This window comes from Manihot esculenta, chromosome 16 (genome assembly GCF_001659605.2).
Source record: "Manihot esculenta cultivar AM560-2 chromosome 16, M.esculenta_v8, whole genome shotgun sequence".
NCBI lineage: Eukaryota > Viridiplantae > Streptophyta > Magnoliopsida > Malpighiales > Euphorbiaceae > Manihot > Manihot esculenta.
In genome coordinates this window covers 13,944,091-13,968,967 of record NC_035176.2, presented here as the reverse complement: position 1 = coordinate 13,968,967, position 24,877 = coordinate 13,944,091, and the positions used below count along the sequence as shown (strand labels likewise).

Here is a 24,877-nt window from a genome sequence, read left to right as displayed (position 1 = left end):
GGCATATTCAAGTGAACTTTAACAAGAGTTACTATACGGATAATTTGTCAAAGCTTTGAAAGAAATTAACTTATATAAAAACACAAATTCAGATTAATTTGATTAATAGCATTTGTATAGTAAATGATTAGAGAAAAAAAAACTTATTTATTGGACTTAAATATAATATTTACAAATTATTAACTTAGACTTATTTAATATTTAATATTAATTGGACTTAAAAAACTTAGCATTGGGCTCTAGATTTTTTTGAAGGTTTTCAGCCTTTCCCTAGCAGCAAGGTGCACATGCTGCCCAGCAATGCACTTGCAGCCAATGGACGATGTACAACAGCACGTGCTGCAAGTGCAGTCTGAGCTACTGTTTTGCACAACAACACTTGACTGGTTGACTGTAATTAAAATCATAATCAAAATTATCTCAATTTACTTTAATTCCTCCTCCTATTTTTATGAATTTAATTTATATATTTTTACTACATATATCTTGTGTAGGAAAATGAATGCCAATCGACAGTGGATGTATAATAGGCTCAAGGATGGGTTGTTGAATACTGATTTTTTAAACGGTTTACAAGAGTTCATACAATTTGCTTCAACTCATCCTGAATGTATGGATGGTATGAATATAAGATGTCCTTGTAGTATGAGAAGGTGTTCGAATCGGAGGTTCCTCTGTGTGGACGATGTACGTTATCATCTGATGAAAAATGGTTTCGTCCCTAATTACTATAGGTGGACAACACATGGTGAATGTTGGGATGATCAAGGAACCTCTAGTGTTTTATTGTCTGAAACTATCATGGAAAATGATTTTCAAACTGGGGCCAATGGCCGATACCATGAAATGGTACTTGAAGGGTTTGGTTTACCGCCTCAAATTGAATTCATGGAGGAGGCACCTAATGCCGAGGCACAAAGGTTGTATGAAATGTTACAAGCAGCAAGTGAAGAGTTATGGCCAGGATGCAATAAGCACACAAAACTGTCTGCTGTGGCACGTTTGATGAACATGAAATCGGAGCATCATTTCTCTGTAAAATGTTTTGATCAGATTGTCGAGTTTTTCAAAGAAGTTCTACCCGAAGATAACGTGCTTCCTGATAATTTTTACAAAACGAAAAAGTTAATTGAGGGTTTGGGTCTACCAGTGGAAAAGATTGATTGTTGCAAAAATAATTGCATGATATATTGGTCTGGTGACGCTGAGTTACAAGAATGCAAGTTTTGCCAGCTTCCTAGATATAAACGCACGGTAAACAGCTTGACAAAGCAAGTTGTTCATAAGCCATATAAGAAGATGTATTACTTTCCTCTCACTCCAAGGTTACAACGGCTTTATGCATCAGATGCAACAGCACCTCATATGAGATGGCATGCTGAACATGAATATGAGGAAGGGGTCATGCATCATCCATCTGATTCTCCTGCATGGAAACACTTCAATGCATGTTATCCATCATTTGGATCAGAGATAAGGAATGTGATGCTTGGATTGTCTACTGACGGATTCCAACCATTTGGACAATCTGGCCAACAGTACTCATCTTGGCCCATCATTCTGACACCGTATAATCTTCCGCCATGGCTATGTATGAAGTCAGAATATATGTTTCTCACTGTTATAGTTCCGGGCCCAAATAATCCTAAATTTAAAATTGATATATTCTTACAACCCTTAATCGAAGAACTAAAACAATTATGGAACATGGGGGTTGAGACATATGATGTGGATAAGAAGCAAAATTTTCTCATGCGGGTTGCTTTGTTATGGACCATTAGTGACTTTCCTGCTTATGCCATGCTTTCTGGTTGGAGCACTGCAGGAAGGCTTGCATGCCCATATTGTATGGATAACACTGATGCATTTACTTTGCCAAGAGGAGGCAAACAATGTTGGTTTGACAATCATCGCAAATTTTTGAACCATAACCATCCATGGCGGAAGAATAAATCATGGTTTAGAAAAAACAAAGTTGTAACTGAACATGCACCTCTAGTAAGGACTGGAGAGGAAATTTTGCATGAGATAGAGAGTCTTGGATTAATGAGAGTGACAGATCCAGGTTCAGATGTTGTTAATGCTGTTATTAGTAAGACATGTGGATGGAGGAAACGCAGCATATTCTGGGATTTACCTTATTGGAGTTCCTTGCTTATTAGACACAACCTTGATGTAATGCATATTGAAAAGAATTTTTTTGATAACTTGTTCAATACCATTATGAATATAGAGGGTAAAACAAAAGATAATGCAAAAGCAAGAGAAGATATGAGGGAAATATGTCGGCGGCCTGAGTTGGAGATTAATGCAGAAACTGGCAGGTATCCAAAAGCAATATATGCATTGGACAAACCGGCAAAACAAGTTATTTGTGAATGGATGAAGGGACTCAGATTTCCTGATGGTTATGTGTCTAACATGGCACGATGTGTCGACATGAACAAGTACAGATTATTTGGAATGAAAAGTCATTATTGTCATATTTTCATGCAAAGGTTGTTGCCTATTGCTTTTCGTGAATTATTACCAATGAGAGTGTGGGAAGCAATTACCGAGCTAAGCATTTTCTTTAAGCAACTAACGAGTACTATCTTACGGGAGGAAGATATGCAAAGGCTTGAAGAGGACATTCCGGTTATACTATGCAAATTGGAGCGAATATTTCCTCCGGGTTTCTTCGACTCGATGGAACATCTTCCGGTTCATCTTGCATATGAAGCTCGCATTGGGGGTCCAGTGCAATATCGTTGGATGTATCCGTATGAGCGGTAATAATTAATCACTGCTGCTTTTTCAAAATATCAATTATTTAATATGCTTAATTTGTATGCTAATTAATTATGTAATACAGGTACAATGGAATTTTAAAGAAGAATATTAAAAATAAAGCCAAAGTTGAAGGATCAATTGCTAATGCATACTTGGTAGAGGAAGCATCTTCTTTTTGTGCTTATTATTTTGAGTCACATGTTTCTACAAGACATCGACGGGTTCCACGTAATGATGATGGTGGTGTAGTGGAAGATCAGGAGATTGAAGGAAATCTATCAATATTCAAGTATCCAGGTAGACCCATAGGTCAATCAAAGAAAAGGATATTGACAAAGGATGAAAGAAATGCAGCTCATTTATATATCTTACTAAATTGTGAAGAAGTTTCGCCATTTATCAAGTAAGTGAAATTCACCGCCAAATTATAAATTTAATAGTCTTCTAAAATGTATATATATTCATGGAAATAACCAAAGTTGTATAATTTCTCATAATGCAAGAATATATATTGAGGAACTACGGAGGATATCACCTAACATTACCGATGGGGAGGTAGACATCACATTGGAGAATAACTTTCCCACATGGTTCAAAGCATACGTAAGCTTTATAATACTTGCAATACTACGCTGAATTTGGTGAATGAATCAAAATTAATTGTATATGTTAACTTTTTGTAATAGGTACATGAACCAACCAACACAGTGAACAATCCTCTCATCCAAGATTTAGCCAAAGGACCTCTAAATACAGTGAATGTGTACACAGGATACTATGTAAATGGATACAAATTTCACACTGAGGGACGAAGTGCTAATCGAATGACGGTGAATTGTGGTGTATGCATTAAAGGAACGAACTATAGTGATCAATCAAGTGATTACTATGGTAAGTTGATAGAGGTTCTTGAAGTAGAGTACCCGGCTTTACCTATGAAGCGGACAGTTCTATTCCACTGTGAATGGTTTGATCCTACCCCAAATGTTGGAGTGAAAATTCATTTAATGTACAATATTGTGGATGTAAATCAAAGAAGGAGATTTCATAAGTATGAGCCATTTGTTTTGGCTAGCCAGGCACAACAAGTTTATTACATTCCTTATCCTTCTTTAAGACGAGCAAGGTCTGATTGGCAATCTGTGATAAAAATTAAAGCCAGGCCAGTGATTGAATTACCAAATGTTGTTGTACCTTCGAGAGCGTCAACAACAGATGCATATCAAGAAGATACTGTAACTTTGCAGCCTTTAGTCTTAAATGAAGAAGGATTACCTGAGACATTAAATGATCCAGCGGGTGGTGAAGTGTTGATTTCGGAATTAGTTGAAGAAGAAGAAGAAGATGAGACATATCATTATTCAACTTCAGACAATGATGAATATTACTTAGATTAGTCAACTCTAAGCTGTATAGTAAACTTTTTTGCTCTAATTATCTTTTTTATTATTGTTGATTATTTTTACTTTTACAACATACAAATCTCCTGTTGGATATTTTTTTGTGCAGATATGGCCAGGGGTAAAGGTAAAGAAGATGCACGTAATGCTGATCGTGGGGTTTTAATAGGTACAGGTAGAGGCCGAGGCCGAGGTGATCCAGAAATTGTTCGTGGTCGAGACATTATAGCCAGTGCACCTTCTTCAGCTGGCTTTAGAGCCCCAACGCTTACTCCAACAACTCCTGTATCATACTCAGTCCCTGCAGCCCCTCCACTTGCTCCAGTTGCCCCCACTGCCCCAACTTCTTCAAGTTCTGTTCCTGGATCAAGTGCTAGTCGATCTGCATCCTCATCCTCATCACATGCTACTAGGACCTACTGTTATGTGCATACAAGCGGAAAGTAAGTATAATATATAACATTACTTATCATTGTATTACATATCTTTGTTATTAGTTTTCATTTTGGTTAATTATTTAAAAATAATTATATTCAATATTTATAAATTATGCTCGCATTATTAAACTATTACAGTCTTATACCTTCTGAGAAGACATCTGGTGCCTGCACAAAGATTTTTCAGAAGTACAATGTCGAGGAGGGTTCTTCCTGGAAGAATATCCCACAATCCACAAAAGATTTTTATTTCAGAGAGTTTGAGGTACGCAATATATTATGCATTCTAACAAAGATAAAATGTCTTATAATCTATGTTATATTGTACATCTGTTTTTTAAATTAATTTACAGAAAGAATTTCACTGGGATGAGGGAAGTGCTGCAATAGTGAGGAAGGCATGGAATAAAAAAGCAGCTACCCGATACAAAGACTTTCTGACAAATGAAAAGAAGAAAAAAAAGAGGAGTGCTTATATATCAAATGAAGTTTGGGATAAATGGAATTTAGATTGGAGTACTCCAGAGTATGTAGCAAAGTCAGTGAAGTACGCAAAGAACCGCCTAACAGAGAAGGGAGGTGCAGGAGCTGGTCCTTCTAAACATACAGGTGGGTCCATAACACATGAGGAGCATGCAAGACGCATACAAAATGCTAAGACAGACAAAGTTCCTCCAACAGCAGCTGAGTTGTTTCTCCACACCCATACAAAGAAGAGTGATCGCAACAAATTTGTTGATAAACGAGCTGAACTTGTTTATGTAAGTTTCTATATAAACAAGTTGTCTTTCTAAGTAATATCTTGCAAATATGATTTTGATGTCTATGTGATTGACTTTTAGTTGTGTTATTGATTTTGAGTTGTTGATTGATTTTGAGTTGTTGATTGATTTTGAGTTGTGTAATTGATTTTGAGTTGTGTAATTGATTTCCAGTTGCAAGTATGATTATGATATCTAGGTGATTCTCACAAGGAAATTGTTTATGATTCTCAGTTGTGTGATTAATTTTGAGTTGTTGATTGATTTTGAGTTGTGTGATTGATTTTCGGTTGCAAGTATGATTATGATATCTAGGTGATTCTCACAAGGAAATTGTTTAAGATTCTCAGTTGTGTGATTGATTTTTGATTTTGAGTTGTGTGATTGATTTTCAGTTGCAAGTATGATTCTGATATCTAGGTGATTCTCACAAGGAAATTGTTTAAGATTCTCAGTTGTGTGATTGATTTTTAGTTGTTGATTGATTTTGAGTTGTGTGATTGAATTTCGGTTGCAAGTATGATTATGATATCTAGGTGATTCTCATAAGAAAATTGTTTATGATTCTCAGTTGTGTGATTGATTTTGAGTTTATGATATCTTGCAAGTATTGTAAATGTGATATCTTGCAGGTATTATAATTGTCATATCTTGTAGGTATTACCATTATTTCTTATTTTAGTATTCAAATTGAACTGTTATTCTGTGATTTTCTAGGAAAATTATTTGAAGCTAAAAGAACAACATTCAAGCCAGAATGTGGGATCAGATCATGTGGAAGGAGATGGAGGAACTATTAATGAGGATCAATTGTTCATTACTGCAGCAGGAGGATGGCAAGGAAGTCGAGTTTATGGTTTAGGTAGTGCTGCATCTTCTGCCTTCTCTCAAACAGGAGCTGTGGGAAAAACAACAGATGTTCCATCATCACAATCACCAGAATGGAAGAAGGAAATTGAAGCAAAGTTTGAAGAGAAGTATAATAGTTTGCAGAAACTTGTAGAAGACCAAAATCAGATAATAGCTCGAATGCGTGATGAACTACAGGCAACGAGGATGGGACAACAGTCTTCCTCATTGATGCCATCAACATCTGATATGCCTCCAGCTCAAAGATCCCATGGTGATTCACATATAGATTAGCATGATATCATTTCTCACTGACTTTAATAATATATTTTATGATATGAATTTGCTACTATATGGATTAATTATGTATTTTGAGATATTTTAAGTTTTATAGTCTTGAACTATAGTAATGTTTTGGATTTTTAGATTGCACAATTATGAAATGAAGTTGATGTTTATATATTATCTTTGATGTTTTATGTATTGGAATGTGTGTACATATTGATATTTTAGCAGGTTTATGAATTTATTGGAAAAATGATATGAATCAGATTTAAAAGTATTTATTAGTGATTAATTAGCCACAAAAGCAAATTAAATAATAAATATATATTTAATTTTACTATTAATTTGTGACGAAATAGCGACTAAAACAGCGACCATTTTGCCACTAAAAAATAATGATCCGGTGACTAAATTCTCAAGAAATAGCGACCAAAATAGCGACCACTTCGCGACAAAAAATTAACGACCAATTTACTTCCACACAGCGACTAAATGTTCTTTCTTGAGGCGATCAAATAACAACAAAATAGCGACCAAATTAGCGACCAAAATAGCGACCATTTCGCGACAAAAAATTAACGACCAATTTACTTCCATACAGCGACTAAATACTCTTTCTTGAGGCGATCAAATAACAACAAAATAGCGACCAAATTAGCGACCGAAACAGCGACCATTTAGCGACCAACTTATAGCGACCAAATCAGCGACCATTTAGCGACCAAATTATAACGACCAAATCAGCGACCATTTAACGACCAAATTTTAATGACTAATTTTCAACCATGACACCAAATTAGCGACCAAAAAATGGTCGCTGAATGGTCGCTATTTTAGCGACCAATTTTCATATTGTCGCAAAATAATTAGCGACTGGCCAAACACCGACCAATTTTTTTGGTCGCTAAATGGTCGCTATTTCATAATAGCGACCAAAATCTGCCTTTTAGCGACCAAAATTTTGGTCGCTAAATCACTGTTTTTTTGTAGTGTGAGGGACCAAACTAGCTGATAAACATCTCTCTTAAACTCCCCAAGGCTCCCCTGAAACTCACTCAAACATCCATGCAAAGCATGCAAAGAAAGGCTGGACAGGACACTTTCGGCGGCAGGTTCGGCGGCTGAAAGTCCTCTCCAGAGCCGAAACTCATGCACCTTCGGCGGTCGAATCTCTACTTTCGGCAGCCGAACCCTTTCGGGGGCAAGTTTCGGGGAGGCTGAAAGGCATTCCAGAGACGAAAGTCTCTAACCTTCGGCGGCCGAAACTCCCCTCCAGAGCCGAAAGTCCAAAAGCTCGGGGGCAAGCTTGGGCAGCCGAAGCCACCTCCTCAGCACATTCGGCGGCCGAACCATTCTTCAGCGGCCGAAGCTGGGTTCATCAGCAAGGCAGAACCTTGCTCTGCCTCACGCCAAAATGCACCAAACTCTCCCAAACTCAAACACCTCAATTCCTCAACATGCATACACCCAAGGATATGCTCAAAGGGGTCAAAAACTACCTAAAACCCCAACTCAAACATAACACAACATACAGAAACATGCTTTTATCAACAAAAATACCAAAAACTCACCTTTTACCCTATTCATGCAACTCTCTCCTAAAACCTCATAAAACCTTCAGAAATCATAAAAACAAGCTCAGGATCTTCACTTACCTCTTGAAACCAAGAAGATGAACGATCCTAACGTGGAGTTTTGGAGCAACTCTCCTTCCAACTCTCCAAACTTCACAACTTTGTGTTTTAGGTCAAAACCTTCAAAAGAACATGAAAATCATTCAAATCTTTGCATGATTTGATGAAAACATGAAGAAAACCTAAAAAGGACAGGGTCTCACCTCAGAAAGAGAAAGAAAAGGCAATCCTTATCCTTCCAACCGACTGAGGGCCTTTTATAGGTGGCTGGCTAGACCACCTTCGGCGGCCACACGTGAAACCGAAAGCCATGCATGTTCGGCGGCCGAACCTCACCTTCGGCGGCCGAACCTGGCTTTTCTACCTTGGTTCCTTTCTTTCAAAAACACATTTCCTTATACGTAAAAACTATATAGCAAAACATTGTAGAAAAAAAAAACATAAATTTGACCCTTCTAGAGACGTCTGACATCCCGGACTCCACCGGAAAGTAGAACTCCGATGCCGGACTCCAGCCGGGTATTACACCCAATGTATCCACCCTCACCTTTCTACCCAAATGTAACAAACCCTAATCCAGGGAATGTTGCACCTCCTCTACCACCCCCTAAATCTGTAGCTCCTGAAGCCCAAGCACCCAAGCCTAGCTCATCTGGAGGGAGTAGAGTTAAGATGACAAATTACTTGAAACTGGATGCTCCCAAGTTCAAGACGGGAGATGATCCATTTGAGTACCTGAAGACAGTAAAAATGATTAAAGATGAGTTAGGGGCAGATGATTGTAGAGCCATTCAGATGGCGGGGTTCACTTTGAAGTGCAAGAAAGCATGAGAGTGGTTTAAAAACTACGTGGACCCGAGGTTGGGAAGCTTATCCTGGGAGGAGTTTGCTAATGAATTTGCAGGGTGGGTTTTCCCTGATAGCTAAAGGGAATTGAAGATAATTGAATTTGAACAGTTGAGACAGACTGAAGATATGAGTGTTGATGGGTTTACAGATAAGTTCTTGGAGCTGTTGCTGTTTGTGGGGCAAACTTATGATACAGATCAGAAGAAGGCCAGGAGATATACCATGAGGCTCCACCCTAGGTATTCCTCCCTAATTCTAGCAGCAGAGAGAGAGGACTTCCACACTATAGTGGATGCAGCACGGAAGATGGAGATTAGTGCCATTATTCAGGGGACAGTCAAGCAGTCAGTGGCACAGTCCTCGGGTTCCAAGACCCCAGGCGGGGGAAGGTTAGATCCCTCTTCTCTGAGTGCAGCAGCTTCAGGCAGTAAAAAGTGGGACAGATCCAAGACCAAGAAGAGCAAGTTCTGGAACCGTTTAAAGTCAGGTCTGGGTTTAGGTGGTGGCTCAAGCTCAGGTTCAGATGGTTCAGAATGCATGAGGTGTGGGAAGCTGCATAAGGGAGTGTGTCGATTTGGGACGACAGCCTGCTTCAGGTGTGGGCAGGAGGGACACATGGCTCGGGAGTGTCCTAGGGAACCTTTTATGGCACCATCCCAGCAGACAGCCTCCGGTAGTGTGGCTCAGCCAGTAGCTCCAGCCGCGACTCAGGGCAATGGCAGAGGCCGAGGGAGAGGGGCAGCCTCTTCCTCAGCAGGTTCCCGAGGTGAAGGTCCATCAGCTCCAGCTCGGATCTTCACTATGACACAGCAGGAGGCGAACACATCCAACACCGTGGTGTCAGGTAATCTCATCATTGGTTGTTCAAATGTGTATGCTTTAATGGACCCTGGTGCATCTCATTCTTTTGTTGCTCCGAGAGCTGTTGAGAGGTTGGGTTTGATAGTCTCTGGGTTAGAGTGTCCCCTCTGGGTCAGTGGACCCAAGTGTGATCCATCAGTGGCAGAGTTAGTCTGCCGGTATAGTCTAGTTTTTGTTGAGAGTAGATGCCTTCCAGCCGACCTTGTGGTTCTAGATTTGACGTATTTTGATGTCATTCTAGGGATGGATTGGCTATCTGCTCATGGTGCTACCTTGGACTGCAGAGACAAGGTAGTCAGGTTCAGAGATTAGGATGGGTTCGAGGTTGTCTTCAGGGGAGACAGGAGGGGTACTCCTAGAGGTCTGATATCAGCCCTACAGGCTCGTAGGTTGCTCAGGAGAGGTTGTCAGGGGTTTCTAGCTCATGTGAGAGAGCTTGATAGTCAGGTTAGGGAGCCCGCCTCAGTGCCCGTGGTTAGAGAGTTTCCAAATATCTTCCCAGATGAGCTTCCAGGACTACCACCTGCTAGGGAGATAGAGTTTGAAATAGAATTGATGCCTGGAACCAGACCGATCTCTATCCCTCCTTACAGGATGGCACCAGAAGAGTTGAAAGAGCTGAAGGAGCAGTTGCAAGAGTTGGTAGACAAGGGTTTCATCCGACCGAGTACCTCACCTTGGGCTGCTCCAGTGCTGTTTGTAAAGAAGAAGGATGGATCCTTGAGACTTTGTATCGACTACAGGCAGTTGAACAAAGTCACTACCAAGAATAAGTATCCGTTACCTAGGATCGACGATCTATTTGACCAGCTAGCAGGAGCGGGTTGTTTCTCCAAGATAGATCTGAGATCCGGGTACCACCAGCTGAGAATAAGAGAAGAGAATGTGCCGAAGACAGCATTCAGGACCAGATATGGGCATTATGTGTTCCTAGTAATGCCGTTCGGGCTAACCAATGCCCCTGCAGCATTCATGGATCTCATGATGATATCTTAGTGTATTCTAGAAATGCAGAGGAGCATGCCCATCATCTGAGAATAGTTTTACAGACCCTGAGGGAGCACGGCTTGTATGCCAAGTTCTCCAAGTGTGAATTCTGGTTGAGGAGCATCTCATTCTTGGGGCATATTGTATCAGAAAACGGAATTGAAGTGGACCCCAAGAAGGTAGAAGCTGTAGCTAACTGGCCCAGACCCACTACAGTAACAGAGATCAAGAGCCTTTTGGGTTTGGCAGGTTACTACAGGAGGTTCGTTCAGGACTTCTCTAAAATTGCCGCCCCTATGACCAGATTGACCAAGAAGAACCAAAGGTTTGTGTGGTCTGAGTAGTGCGAGGAAAGCTTTGAAGAGCTGAAGAAAAGGTTGACGTCAGCACCGGTGTTAGAGCTGCCTATCAGTAATGAAGACTTCACAGTGTTTTGTGATGTGTCCCGTGTGGGACTAGGCTGTGTGTTGATGCAAAATGAGAGGGTAATTGCTTATGCTTCTAGGCAGCTGAAGAAGCATGAGTTGAATTACCCTACACATGACCTAGAAATGGCAGCCGTGATCTTTGCACTCAAGATGTGGAGGCATTACCTTTATAGGGTTAAATGTGAGATCTTCACAGATCATAAAAGCTTGTAGTACATCTTGAGTCAAAGAGACTTGAACCTAAAGTAGAGAAGACGGATAGAACTGCTCAGTGACTATGATTACAAGATTCAGTACCATCTGGGTAAGGCAAATGTTGTGGCAGATGCCCTAAGCCGGAAATCACTTGGTAATCTATCCCATATTACAGCAGAGAGGAGACCAGTGGTGAGGGAGTTCTATAAGCTCATTAATGAAGGGCTGCAGTTAGAGTTGTCTGGTACAGGTGCTTTGATAGCTCAAATGAGGGTGACACCCGTGTTTCTGAAGCAAGTGGCTCAGAAACAGCATGAGGACCTCAAGTTGGTGAAGATAGCAAGAGTAGTCCAAGCAGGCAAGAATGAAGAGTTCAGATTTGACAGCAAGGGGATCCTCCGTTATGGGAGTAGATTATGTGTACCAGATGACGTGAGTCTGAAGGGTGACATTATGAGGGAAGCTCATAATGCCAAATACAGCGTTCACCCTGGAGCCACCAAGATGTATCAAGATCTGAAAAGAGTTTATTGGTGGCCAGCTATGAAGAGAGAAGTGGCACAGTTTGTGTCCGCCTGTGAGGTTTGTCAGAGGGTGAAGCTGGAACATCAGAAGCCGGCAGGAATGCTTAACCCACTGCCAATTCCAGAGTGGAAATGGGAGAATATAGCTATGGATTTTGTGGTGGGGTTACCGGCAGCGTCCAACAGATTGGACTCCATATGGGTGATTGTGGACAGACTGACCAAATCTGCTCACTTCATCCCTGTCAGGAGTGGCTATTCTGTGGACAAGTTGGCATAGGTATATGTTGAGGAAGTTGTCAGGCTGCATGGGGCTCCCATTTTAATAGTGTCAGATAGGGGACCCCAGTTCACCTCCAGGTTTTGGCGGAGTCTACAGAATGCTATGGGTACCAGGTTAGATTTTAGCACTGCTTTCCATCCATAGACTGACGGACAGTCAGAGAGGACCATCCAAACAATTGAAGATATGCTCAGGATGTGTGTGCTAGATTTTGGCGGTTCTTGGAGGCAGCATCTACCCTTGGTGGAGTTTGCCTACAATAACAGCTATCATGCTAGCATCGGGATGGCTCCTTACGAAGCTCTTTATAGGAGGAAGTGCAGGTCACCTGTCTGCTGGGATGAAGTTGGAGAAAGGGGCTTGGCAGGGCTTGAGCTAGTAGAGATCACCAGCAGAGTAGTGCCCATTATCAGGGAAAGGATCAAAACTACTGTGAGCAGGCAAAAGAGTTATGCAGATGTCCGCAGGAAGCATGTAGAGTTTCAGGAAGGAGATATGGTGTTGCTCAAGGTGTCTCCTATGAAAGGGGTGATTCGTTTTGGGAAGAAAGGTAAGCTAGCTTCACGGTACATCGGACCCTTTGAAATCTTGCAAAAGATTGGGAATGTATCGTACATGCTGGACTTACCTGCTTCAATGGAGAGAATCCATCCGGTTTTCCATGTTTCCATGTTACGAAAGTTCGTGTCAGATCCGGGCAAGGTTCTTAGTGAGCCTGATGTGGAGATCCTAGGAGATCTCACCTATGTTGAGCAGCCAGTGCGGATCTTAGACACGTAGGTGACTCACGGTTGTCGAAGCCGGTCAAAAATAACCTTTCTGGTTATCAACAATTTACAACTGTAGATAGTGGTGAAAGGATCGAATCCACAGAGAATTGAGAACTCACCTATTTCTCTTTTTATGACCAAGAAAATAAACTGGAACAATAATAAACTAAAAATGAGATAAAAACTGAAAGTGGGATCAAATGAGATAAACTGAAAATTGGGATAAAAAACTGTCAACAAAATAACAGGGGGGGTTTTGAGATTGATTGTAGTAAACTCATAATGAGAATAATAATGGAAAGCAAATAATAAAATAAAGAGTAATCAATAATGAGAAAGTTCTAGTTGAAGTATTGGATCCACTTTAGTTGTTGGGATTGATCACAGACACTTTGTTCTTTTGGGTTGATTCAATAGATTAGTTATGGAGATGGAAGACGCTTGTCACCACCATTATCTCTCCTTATGATTAAACCAATTAGGGAACGTCCTCTAATTAATTACTAATTAACAAATTGCCAAGGAACGTCCTTGGGCCTTAGGCATCAAAACAATTGTCAATTGCATTAAGAAATAGAGATATCCAATCCTAGCTACCCAAACGTATGGAGATAACGCTAGATCATACAATTTCCTTGGTTTTTATCCCAAGTGTTCTCATGTAAGAATAATCCAAGCAATTACGGACTTAAATTATTCAAACTAACAAATAATTATTTTGCAATAAAAAATCAACGTAGATCTCAATAACAAAATAATATGAAAATTAAATATGAAATTGCATGAATATTGAATTCCCAAAAATTAAACAATATTTGATCAAGTCTCACAACCCATTAATCAACTAAACCTTCAACCAATATTCAACTAGATCAAAGAAATTCAGCCACTCATTGGCTGAATTAAAAACATAAAAATAAAAATAAAAGGGAAAAGAAGAAAAGAACCGAAGCCTTGCGCCGGGCTACGGAATTGCCGAATTCCTGGAGAGAATTGTAAGTCCCTGTGTTCGGCCGCTTATGGTCCTTTAAATAAGTGCAGAGGAGCGCCCTAATTTGGAAACACCAACGCTGTCCATGTGCACGTGTGTCCCATGACCGTGAGTGTGAGTTGAGGAATTGCTTTGGTGGGCCATGTGTAAGTGAAGGTGCGCGAGCTTGGTCCTTGTGCGAGTGGCGGTGCGGGCCATTTGCGTGAGTGGGAATGGTCCACGTGAAGAGTTTGTGAAGTGCGGGCCCATGCGTGTGAAGATTGGTGAAGGCTTTGGCGGTGATCCATGTGCAAGAATGGAGGTGTGGGCCATGGTTGTTGTGCGGGAGTGATGTTGAGATGGGAGTCCAAGGTGGAGCCCATGTGCAATTGTTCCACGTGAGGAGAGCTTGGGTTGTGTGCAGGAGTGCTTCGGCGGGGTCCATAGTCCACGCGAAGATTGGTGAAGTGCAGTGGCCCATTTGAGTGAATGTCGTGCGTGTGCTTGGTTCCGTTGATGAGGAGCTTCGGTCCATTTGGGCGTGAATTGATGAAGTGCGGGCATGGGCCGTCCAATTGCGGGCCCAAGTGCGGGAATGGACTGATCCATAAGCGGGCCCAAAAGCCAAGTTGCTTGATGTGGATCCAATTTGACAGGCTTGCTCTCTTTTGCTCCAATAAGGCAGTTTTAGGGGAATTTTCTCCAAATAGTCCTTTTACACCGTTTTCTGCAAAATAATATTAAAAGCACTAAATTAAACAGAAATCATGTAAATATTCATCAATAATATTAATATAAAATGGACTAAATTATGCTCTATCAGTAGGTCAGAAAGCTGAGGAATAAGGAAATCCCGATGGTGAAAGTCCTTTGGAATCACCATAATGTAGAAGAATGTACCTGGGAGACACGGGAGTCCATGCTCCAGCAATACCCTTATCTTTTTTAAGGTTAGTATCTATGTGTTGTTATGTGTTTATGTGTGTTATGCCATGTTATGCTTGTTTGGTGAATATTCAGGGACGAATGTTCTTAAGGGCGGAGAGAATGTAATACCCGGTGAGACCCCGGCATCGGAATTCCTGCTTTCCGGTGGAATCTCGGATGTCGGAGCCTTCTAGAAGGGTAAAAAGATGTTTTTATAAATGTTTTTATATGTTTTTATGGTTTTAATGAACAAAGATATTGAGTTTTGAAAGAAAATATTTTGGAGGAGAAACTCAGGTTCGGTCGCCGAACCTCATATTTGGCCGCTGAACGTTGGTGACTTGCGGAAGCTCTTTTGGCCCCCGAAGGTGGTCTGGCCAGCCACCTATAAAAGGCCTCCTATCCGAAAATGGGCGAGTTTTCTCTCTCTATTTTCGGGCAAGGTGAGTCTATGCCACCCCTTTTGTCGATGTTTTGTTTTCTCCTCAAATCCTTCAAGTTTTAACAAGTTTTAACTTGGTTTTGATGATTTTTGAGCTAAGAACGAAGTTTTGAAGCTTGGAGATCCCGGAGCTCAACTTCCCCCATCTCCGAGTTTGGATCGCCTCCCCTCTCGATTTTCAAGAGGTAAGAGTGGATCCTACCATTCTTTTATGTTTTTAGTAAGTTTTGAGGGGTTTGAAGAGTGTTGGATGCATGATTAGAGTAGTTGTAAATGTTAGGGTTTATGTGAGTTAAATGATGAAATGTAGTTTAAATGTTGATGTTGTTGGGGTATAGGTTAGTTTTAAGCCCCTAAATGCTTGAAAATATATTTATGCATGAGTTGGTTTGAGTTGGGAGGTTTGGGGTGGCTGGATGCATGTTTGTGGCTTGGGTTCTGCCTTCTGGAGGACCCAGGTTCGGCTGCCGAAGCCATGTTCGGCTGCCGAACCTGCCAGTGGAAGTGGTTTGGCCGCCTAAACTTGCACCCGAAAGTTTGGACTTGCAGCTCTGGAGGGGAGTTTCAGCCGCCAAACCTGCCTCCGAAGGTGGGTGACTTTCTGCTCTGGACAGACTTTCGGCCGCCGAACCTGCCCCCGAAAGTGCCTGACTTTCTGCTCCAGAGGGACTTTCGGCCGCCGAACCTGCCGCCGAAAGTGCCCTGTCCAGCCTTCCTTTGCATGTTTTCTTCGAATGTTTTATGATGTTTTAGGGGGGTTTTGGGGAGATGTTTAGAGTTATGTTAGTGTATGTTTGGTCTCTCATTTGAGTCCACCTGTGTAGGTTCGGACCCGAGGAACCGAGGACCCCAGCAGTGAGATAGCTGCTTCAAAGTCTTTTCAGAGTCAGCCTGAGGTGAGTAGAACATAACTTCTTTTATTTTCAAAGCAATGAAATCTTTTTAGCATGATCCATGCATCACGAATGTCATGATATGTATTAGGTTGTTTTGCATTAGAATTCACGAATATGATGCATTGCATAATATGATTGTTGATGTGGATGGATATTGGATGACCCATTAGCCCTCAGTATGATAAGAAAGTCCAAGGCTGCCCATGCCACGTGTCTTGGCACCATGTAAGAAAGTCCAGGGCTGCCCAGTCCACGCGTCCTGGCATTTTGTTATGAGCAAGAGGAAAGAGGGTTACTGGTGACAAGTCCATCTGTGATGTGAATTGTTTGTGATGTGACGCATTTCATGATGGCATATCTATATAAACTGTTTTATATGTTCTACTCACTGGGCTCTAGTAGCTCACCCCTTTCCCTTAACCCCCAGGTTTGCAGGTTTGGGATAGACCAGGAAGTCAGCAAGAGTAAAAGTGTTATGTATGTAATAGTTTAGTTGTGGACATGAAAGATAATGTAATGTAAGATATTGTACAGATTTGTATTGAGGATTAGTATTGTGCTTGACCCTAGAGTTTATGGTTAATCCCTTTTGATACATGATCGTTATGAAATGTTTTTTTATTATGTGATGTAAACCAAGCTTGATGTATGTAATATTGACCTAACTAGAGTATTTGATGAGGGCTCTAGTGTGGGGTTTTTATGTATTCAGTTTTAGTGTATGCACAGGTCGAGCTTGGTAGATAGAATCTTCTAAAATACTATAATAATAATCCTGGGGTTTTAACAAATCATTCGGTGTAAAATACCAATTTTCAGGATAATTGAAAGTTATAACCTGTTAAATTTGTTTGTTAAAATTGTTTGTTTCTTGATTCTGAATCTTTGTATGTTCGATCCATGTGTGTTTGTTGATTGATTATGAATCTTAGTTATTTCTTTTAAAAATTTCTTTTCAATCTTTTCTTTACTAAGAACATTTAATTCCCTATTTATATTATTTATATTTTCCGTTATGGCAGATGCTGATGGTGATGATGGTGAAGAGGGTGCTATCTCAGCTTGCTGATTTAAATAATTATCTACTGGATTATAAAATGAAACAAGGATCTATCCCGATAGCATTGATATATAAAATCCATTATAAAGCTATGAATTCAGCATTTGGAACCAAGTATAAATTACAATCTTAAAAAGGAGAAACAAGATTTTTACAAACATATTTAACTAAAACAAATACTGTAATACCTAAAACAATACAATGGAAAGATATAACCTTACTAGAAGAATGAATTTTAGGAGGTATAGTACCTCCACCAGAACAAGAAAAAGTAAAACCAAATACAAGTTTAAGTATGTCAACTGAACCCGTTTTAGCCAAGGTTTTAGGCGTCATAGGGTATAACCGGCAGTGACCGCGACATAATTCAAGATTTTTGAAAATGGATCATTTTTTGTGTAAATCAGCAAATACAGTTAAATCAGATGATTCAGAATCTTCGGAAATTAAAAGAGTGATAAATAAAAATGAGTTAATATTGGAAAATTTTGTAAAAGCAATAGATGAGTGGGAAATTCCTAAGGTAGATAAGGAACATATATATAAAATTCCAAAGTTTAATGTTTTTGAAACAGACTATGCAATAAAAACAAAAGAAAGAGATTTTCAGTTAAGCAAACCTTTTGAGAAAATAACACTTTTATCATCAAAAACATTAAATCATTATAGGAGTAAAAAGTACAAATATATTTATATAGGATTAATTCAAGTAGGTATAAAACCAAAGCATTAACTCCAAAAAGATTCAAAAAGGATAAAATTTTTGAAAGAACAATTAATTTCAGAATCATCTTCTTCATCTGAAAAAGAAGAGGAAGATGACCAGAATGAAATAAATTAATTAGATAGTAAAGAAGTAAATAATAATTTAATCTTATTATTACGAGAAATAACATCTAGAAAATATTTAATAAAAGTAACGATTAAATTATCAGAGGAATTTATAATAGATACAATAGCATTATTCGATACAGGAGCAGATTTAAATTATATAAAATCAAGTCTAATACCCAAGAGGTTTTGGAATGAAACTAAAGAAAGATTAATGACAGCAAATAAAACTAATTTAAATATTTTAGGAAAAACAGAAGCATTGATAGTAAATCAGAACCTAGAATTAAAAATTGTATTCTTATTATCACACCAAATAAATCATATGGTAATATTAGGAATACCATTCATAAATCTTATAACACCCTACTCAGTAAAAGAAGATTGTATAAAATTCAAAGTAAGAAAATAAAACAATAAGAATAGAATTCACAGAAAAGCCTAAAACAAAAAATTTGAATTTAATAAAAGCACATTCCATTAGGATAATGGAAATAAATTCGATAATAAATTTAAAAATTCATTTTTATTAGCTTTTAATTCCTTTTGACTCGAGCTAGATATCTGATAAGATTTAAAAATATGTGGTTTTATTTTCCTTTTCTCTTCTATTTCTACCTCTTTTTCTTTTAATATTTTCTCTATTTTCTTTAACTTTATGCTTCGATCCAGAAAGATGTTAAAAATCTTCCTCTAAACAGATTTTTGCTAGATGGCAAGCAATTTTAAGTATTTTTTATTTTGATATTGAGTATATTAAAGGTAGTAGTAATAATATACCAGACTTTTTAACAAGAGAATTTTTACAGAAAAATTGGGTATGCCAACTAAACCCATTTTAGCCAAGGTTTTAGGCGTCATAGGGTATAACCGGCAGTGACCGCGACATAATTCAAGATTTTTGAAAATGGATCCTTTTTTGTATAAATCAATAAGTACAGTTAAGTTAGATGATTCAGAATCTTCGAAAATTAAAAGAGTAATAAAAATATGTGGTTTTATTTTCCTTTTCTCTTCTATTTCTACCCCTTTTTCTTTTAATATTTTCTCTATTTTCTTGAACTGAGTACCTATACATATTAAACTTGCATTACTAAAATTATTCTGCTCTATGACCTTCTTATCTGTATCATTTTCTTTAGCTATTTTATATGGTGCACAAATTATTTCATTTTCTCCATGCTTTATTTTACTAATCTTTATATTTTTCGTTATGGCAGATGCTAATGGTGATGATGGTGAAGAGGGTGCTATCTCAGCTTGCTGATTTAAATAATTTTCTACCGGATTATATACTGCTTGGGGATCAGAGCCATAGATTGTTTGCATGGGAAAGAATCCATTATTAAAAATATAAGGTTTATAATTTTTCTTCTTATAGTATTCTTCTTTACTTGGTTTTGCTATATATCTTTTCTTGTAATACTGATCCCTTTTATAATATTTTTGTGGCTTAGATTTAGTGCACTGACCATTACAACTTTTATCCTGAGTTATTATCTTGCTAACAATAAAATGCATGAGGCAACTAGGGGAGTGCATTCGGTCGGTTCGATTTGAAACCAAATCGAAAATAAAAAAACTAAAAAATTGATCTATTGAAAAATGCCAATCGAAACCGAACTAAAATAAGAGAAACCTGAATCAAATTGAAATTGTAATACCCGGCGAGAGTCCGGCACCGAAATTCTACTTTTTGATGAAGTTTCGGATGTCGGACGTCTCTAGACGGGTTAGAGTGATGTTTTTCTAACATGTTTTGGTATGTTTCATGTTTTTAAGCATAAGGAAATGAGTTTTTGAGTGAAATGAACCAAGGCAGAAAAGCCAGGTTCGGCCGCCGAAGTTGAGGTTCGGCCGCCGAACATGCATGGCTTTCGGTTTCACATGTGGCCGCCGAAGGTGGTCTGGCCAGCCACCTATAAAAGGCCCTCAGTCGGTTGAAAGGATAAGCTTCGCCGTTTCTTTCACGTTCTGAGGTAAGACCCTGTCCTTTGTGCGTATTCTTTCATGTTTTCATCCAATCTGGCAAAGATTTGATGTGAAGTTTGGAGAGTTTGAAGGAGAGTTGCTCCAAAACTCCACGTTAGGATCGTTCAGCTTCTTGGTTTCAAGAGGTAAGTGAAGATCCTGAGCTTGTTTTTATGTTTTCTGAAGGTTTTATGAGGTTTTGGGGGAGAGTTGCATGAATAGGGTTATTTGGGATGTTTTGATGATTTTGTGAGAACACCTTGTATTTGTGTTATTTGTTTTGTGTGTTTGGGGTTGTTAGGTAGGTTTTGACCCCTTTGAGCATATACTTGGGTATATGCAAGTTGAGGAATTGAGGTGGTTGAGATTGAGAGGGTTTTGGTGCTTTTTGTGAGAGGCAGAGCAAGTTTCTGTCTTGCGGATGAACTCAAGTTCGGCCGCCGAAGGTACATTCGGCCGCCGAACCCATGAGGAGGTGGCTTTGGCTGCCCAAGCTTGCCCCCGAGCTTTTGGACTTTCGGCTCTGGAGGGGAGTTCGGCCGCCGAAGGTGCCGCCGAAGGTTAGAGACTTTCGTCTCTGGAGTGCCTTTCAGCCTCCGAAACTTGCCCCCGAAAGGGTTCGGCTGCCGAAAGTTGAGATTCGGCCGCCGAAGGTGCATGAGTTTCGTCTCTGGAGAGGACTTTCGGCCGCCGAACCTGCCGCCGAAAGTGTCCTGTCCAGCTTTCCTTTGCATGCTTTACATGGATGTTAGAGTGAGTTTAAGGGGGATTCTTGGGGAGGTTATTAGAGTTGTTCTTGAGTTAGTTTGGTCCCTCATTTGAGTCCATCTGTATAGGTACAGACCAGAGGAACCAGAGAGAGCAGCAGTGAGTCCTGCTCCAGAGTTTTCAGAGCCTGCAGAGTCAGTCCAGATAGCCAGAGGTGAGTGGAACTAAACTAAACTTAATGTTTTTAAGTGAATAATGAAATGCTTTTAGCATCGTTCATGCATCATGAGTCTATAGTAGTTTGTTTGCCTTAGAATTCACGAATTTGTTGCATTGCATAGTTATTTGTTGATGTGGGTGAATGCTGAATGATCCAATAGTCTCTGAGAGAAGTCCAGGAGCCTTTGACTACGCCCTGGCAGGTACAGAGAAGTCCAAGAGCCTTTGACTACGCCCTGGCAGGTATATAGTAAAGTCCAGGAGCCTTTGACTACGCCCTGGCAATGGTAAGTACAGAGGTGTTATATACACATATAGATATATGACAGGAAGACCAGGTGCTTGATTCTACGCCCTGGCACGGCAGAGTTACCGGGACTATGTGTTGACAAGTTTACCCTTGATGTGGATTGTCTGTGATATGGTGCATTCAATGAGATCATATTTTAATGAGATGTTTTACTGTTCTACTCACTGGGCTATAGAGCTCATCCCACTCCCTTAACCCCAGTTTTGCAGGTTCAGTATACAGTATACAGAGGAGCTCCACAGAGTACAGAAAGAGTAAAGAGATTTGTAATAGCTTAGAGTGGACATGTAATATTAAAGAGATGTAATAGTTGTGTATAAAGTTAGCAATGTGCTTGACTTAGTGATGTTTGTTATGTACATGATCTGTATATGTATATATGTTTTACTGTATGTGAAAAACCAGGCTTAACAGGTATGAGTTAACCCATCTAGAGCAAGCTCTAGTCAGGGGTACAGAGTACAGAGTACAGAGTACAGAGTATAGAGTACAGAGTACAGAGTACAGAGTACAGAGTACAGAGATAGTGCATGCACAGGTTAAGCCTTGGTGCAGAAAAGCGTTTTTATTTTCACAGAAAATGTATGATCATGTATGAGATTTACAGGTACACAGAGATTATAGCAGGCTTGCTACGGGTTCTGGCGGCCTTAAGCCGACCTGAATCCTAGCGCCGGTGACGGTCCATTTTGGGGTCATTACAGAAATGATCCATACGGTTTGATTTTGGTTCAGAACAGAACCGTTAGTTGGAGAGAAATGCCTAAAAGCATCATCGAATTCAATTGCCTCAATCCCAATTCTATATTTCCAGTATCCAACAATAATCTCAAATATAATCAAATATAATCTAAATCATAACAATCAATAATCCCAAATTATCATTACCCAATTTTATAAGAAATTCTTGACAAATATCAATCAACAGTAATTCAATACCTCAACACACAAATTGACAATAAGCCATTCACATAAACAGGTTCAATAGAAAAAAATGAATAAGACAATTATATGTGTTTCTCTCTGATGATAAATAAAAGCAAGAATCATTTGGATCCCAGTCCCCAAATTGAATCAGAAACTCAACATCCAAACAAAGGAAAAAGCAAATCACAAAGGCAGCACCTGAATAATCACCAGATCTGGAACAGTCTTCACACCATCAAAAATATCTTATCGCACCATTAAGAATCGCTATCACACCACTTTGAATCACTGCTGCAGGAGACAAGAATCACCTTGCCACTGCACCATCACAAATTGCCTTTGCATGTGGATTTATGGGTTGTTTTATTGGTGGATTTGTTGGGTCTATCACATTTGTGGGGAAAAAAGGGGAAGAAGAATGAGATGTAAAGAGAGAAAAGGGTCCACGAGATTGTGACTATAGGGAAGAAGGGGGAAGAAGAAGGAGATAAAAAGAGAGAAGTGGTCATACAAATATAGTTGTGAGGAAGAAGGAGGAGGAGAAGAAGTGATGAAATAAAGAATGATTAGTTTGAAGGAAAGTAGAGGATTGGGCTAATGGAGATAGAAGATTGAATGATGGTGGGTGAGAGTGAGAATACGAGTTATATTTAAATGCCTATACCAAAACGACATAGTATGGATTTTGATTCAATTTGCTTTTTCTTTGATTTTATAAAAATAAACTGAACTTATATATATATATAGAGAGAGAGAGAGAAAGAAGAATAATGAAGGAGCGATTAAGGGAGTGGAGCGAAAATATGCCAAAATAAAGCTTAATCCAGTTTGTTCTACTATCTTTGTGGAAAAAACAAGTCCATTTATCTATATGTTTAACCTTTTCATTTAGTCGTGGCAACAGTTCCACAATTTTATCCATCAGTTTTCGCTCTTCCATTAATAGTAGCTAGCTTATAAATTGCCTTCACTCCATTATGCTTTCTATCCAACAACTTCATTTGTTTGAAGGTAACTAACCTAATATATAATCACATCTAAGGATCAATTTTTGCATTATATCATAGGTCACTTAATGTTGCTAAGATGATTGTTGAGAAAATAAGAATATGATTTGAATGAGTGCTAATCAATTCATCAGTTTGCAAATATAAGAATTCTAAATATTTCTTTCTAATTAATAATATCAATCACTTTTTATTAAGATTCAATAAGAACAAAATGAGCACATATCTTAAGGCAATTGAACTTGCCTTTAAATAATTCTCCAAAAAGTATAATTTTTTTCCAAAAAGTATAATTTTTTCCCAAAAATAATGAATCAAATATGTAACTTTTAATCTTTGCTTATTGATTCTCATATTAAATTATTTCAAAATAAATAAAAAAAATCATAGAGCTACATTTTTTAATACAATTACTCACTAATTCATCAACTTCTCCAAAATAAACAAACACATAAAATATATTAGGAGTAATTTCAGTAGAAACAAATGCATGACAATTAAAGGAGAGCGATACCTTGTAGAATATCAAACCACCTGATTTATTGATAATGTATAAACTATATATTGTTCCTATTTCCAGTCACTTCCTTAAAATTTAAACTGAAAGAAGAAGAAATAGATTTCAAAAAACCTAACGATGATAAAAATGTTTACGATAGAATATCAAGAAGTCAACCACTCACCTCCTAGGTAAAAATCTTATGAAGATGATCTTTTCTCTCCACTCTCACATCTTATGATCGGTGCCTTCAAGTTTAAGCTGATTTGTATAATCACTTCAGAATTCCCCATGTCCTACAGGTGGTAAATCATAATGTAGAGGTTGATTTTAAGATTCCAACTATAGCTTAACATTCTTATAATCTTTTTGAAATTTCAAACACCTAGCCATCTTAGCTCAGTGGTAGAGCGCATGGCTTTTAACCATGTGGTCGTGGGTTCGATCCCCACAGATGGCGACATTAAGCCTGTGTAAATACACAATTATTACATAACTTATTGTATACACCATAATATATATTATCATACAATAAAAAAAAACAATTCATAGAAACATCCACCATAAAAATAGATAGAAAATTTTTTTTCAATTTTTTATAACATTTATTATAACTAATCATTTAAAATTTTTTTGTGATAATATTATATACACCACAAATAAGTTTTCCTTTTATTACAATTTATTTCTTAATAAAATAATTTTTTCGTCAAAAAATATTTGGGCCAAAATTTAGGAGGAAAATCCAATCTCAATATATTCTGTGACAAATATTTATAATTTATCATTAAATATATAGATGACGAACTAAATATATTATAAGAACATAATTATATAATGTCACTAAAAGTTATTTCTCATGATAACAAATCATTTTTGTCATAATATGTAGCTTTTTAATGACAAATCTTATATTTTCAAAAGATAATTTGTCACAAAATATCAAATTTGTGACGTATTTATAATTTATAATTTTATATAATTTTTAAGTGAAAAATATTGTAATTGTTAGACTCCATTTTGTACACAATAATATATATTGTCACAAATTTTTTCATCACTAAAATTTTATATC

General features: G+C 38.5%; 2 protein-coding genes and 1 non-coding gene across 5 annotated transcripts; all 3 read left to right on the top strand.

Annotated features, from left to right (window-relative positions):
* The first annotated feature begins 315 nt into the window (after positions 1-315).
* On the top strand, positions 316-4,169 carry LOC110603217. The gene is made up of 5 exons (XM_021740922.2): positions 316-386; positions 495-2,771; positions 2,855-3,175; positions 3,276-3,375; positions 3,459-4,169. The coding sequence occupies exons 1-5, from the start codon at positions 316-318 to the stop codon at positions 4,167-4,169; spliced, it is 3,480 nt and encodes a 1,159-aa protein (XP_021596614.1).
* On the top strand, positions 3,069-6,684 carry LOC122721176. Of its 3 annotated transcripts, XM_043951679.1 has the most exons (7): positions 3,069-3,175; positions 3,276-3,375; positions 3,459-4,182; positions 4,282-4,615; positions 4,748-4,874; positions 4,963-5,370; positions 6,088-6,684. In XM_043951679.1, the coding sequence occupies exons 4-7, from the start codon at positions 4,284-4,286 to the stop codon at positions 6,511-6,513; spliced, it is 1,293 nt and encodes a 430-aa protein (XP_043807614.1). In that variant the 5' UTR covers positions 3,069-3,175; positions 3,276-3,375; positions 3,459-4,182; positions 4,282-4,283; the 3' UTR covers positions 6,514-6,684. The 3 variants fall into 3 exon arrangements, with proteins under 3 accessions (XP_043807614.1, XP_043807613.1, XP_043807615.1); XM_043951678.1 differs by lacking the exon at positions 3,069-3,175 and having other exon boundaries at positions 3,217-3,375; XM_043951680.1 differs by lacking the exon at positions 3,069-3,175 and having other exon boundaries at positions 3,217-3,375; positions 3,459-4,187.
* Positions 6,685-24,190: 17,506 nt separating this feature from the next.
* TRNAK-UUU lies at positions 24,191-24,262 on the top strand. Its single transcript has one exon. It is a non-coding gene; the product is annotated as a tRNA-Lys (tRNA).
* Positions 24,263-24,877: the final 615 nt, after the last annotated feature.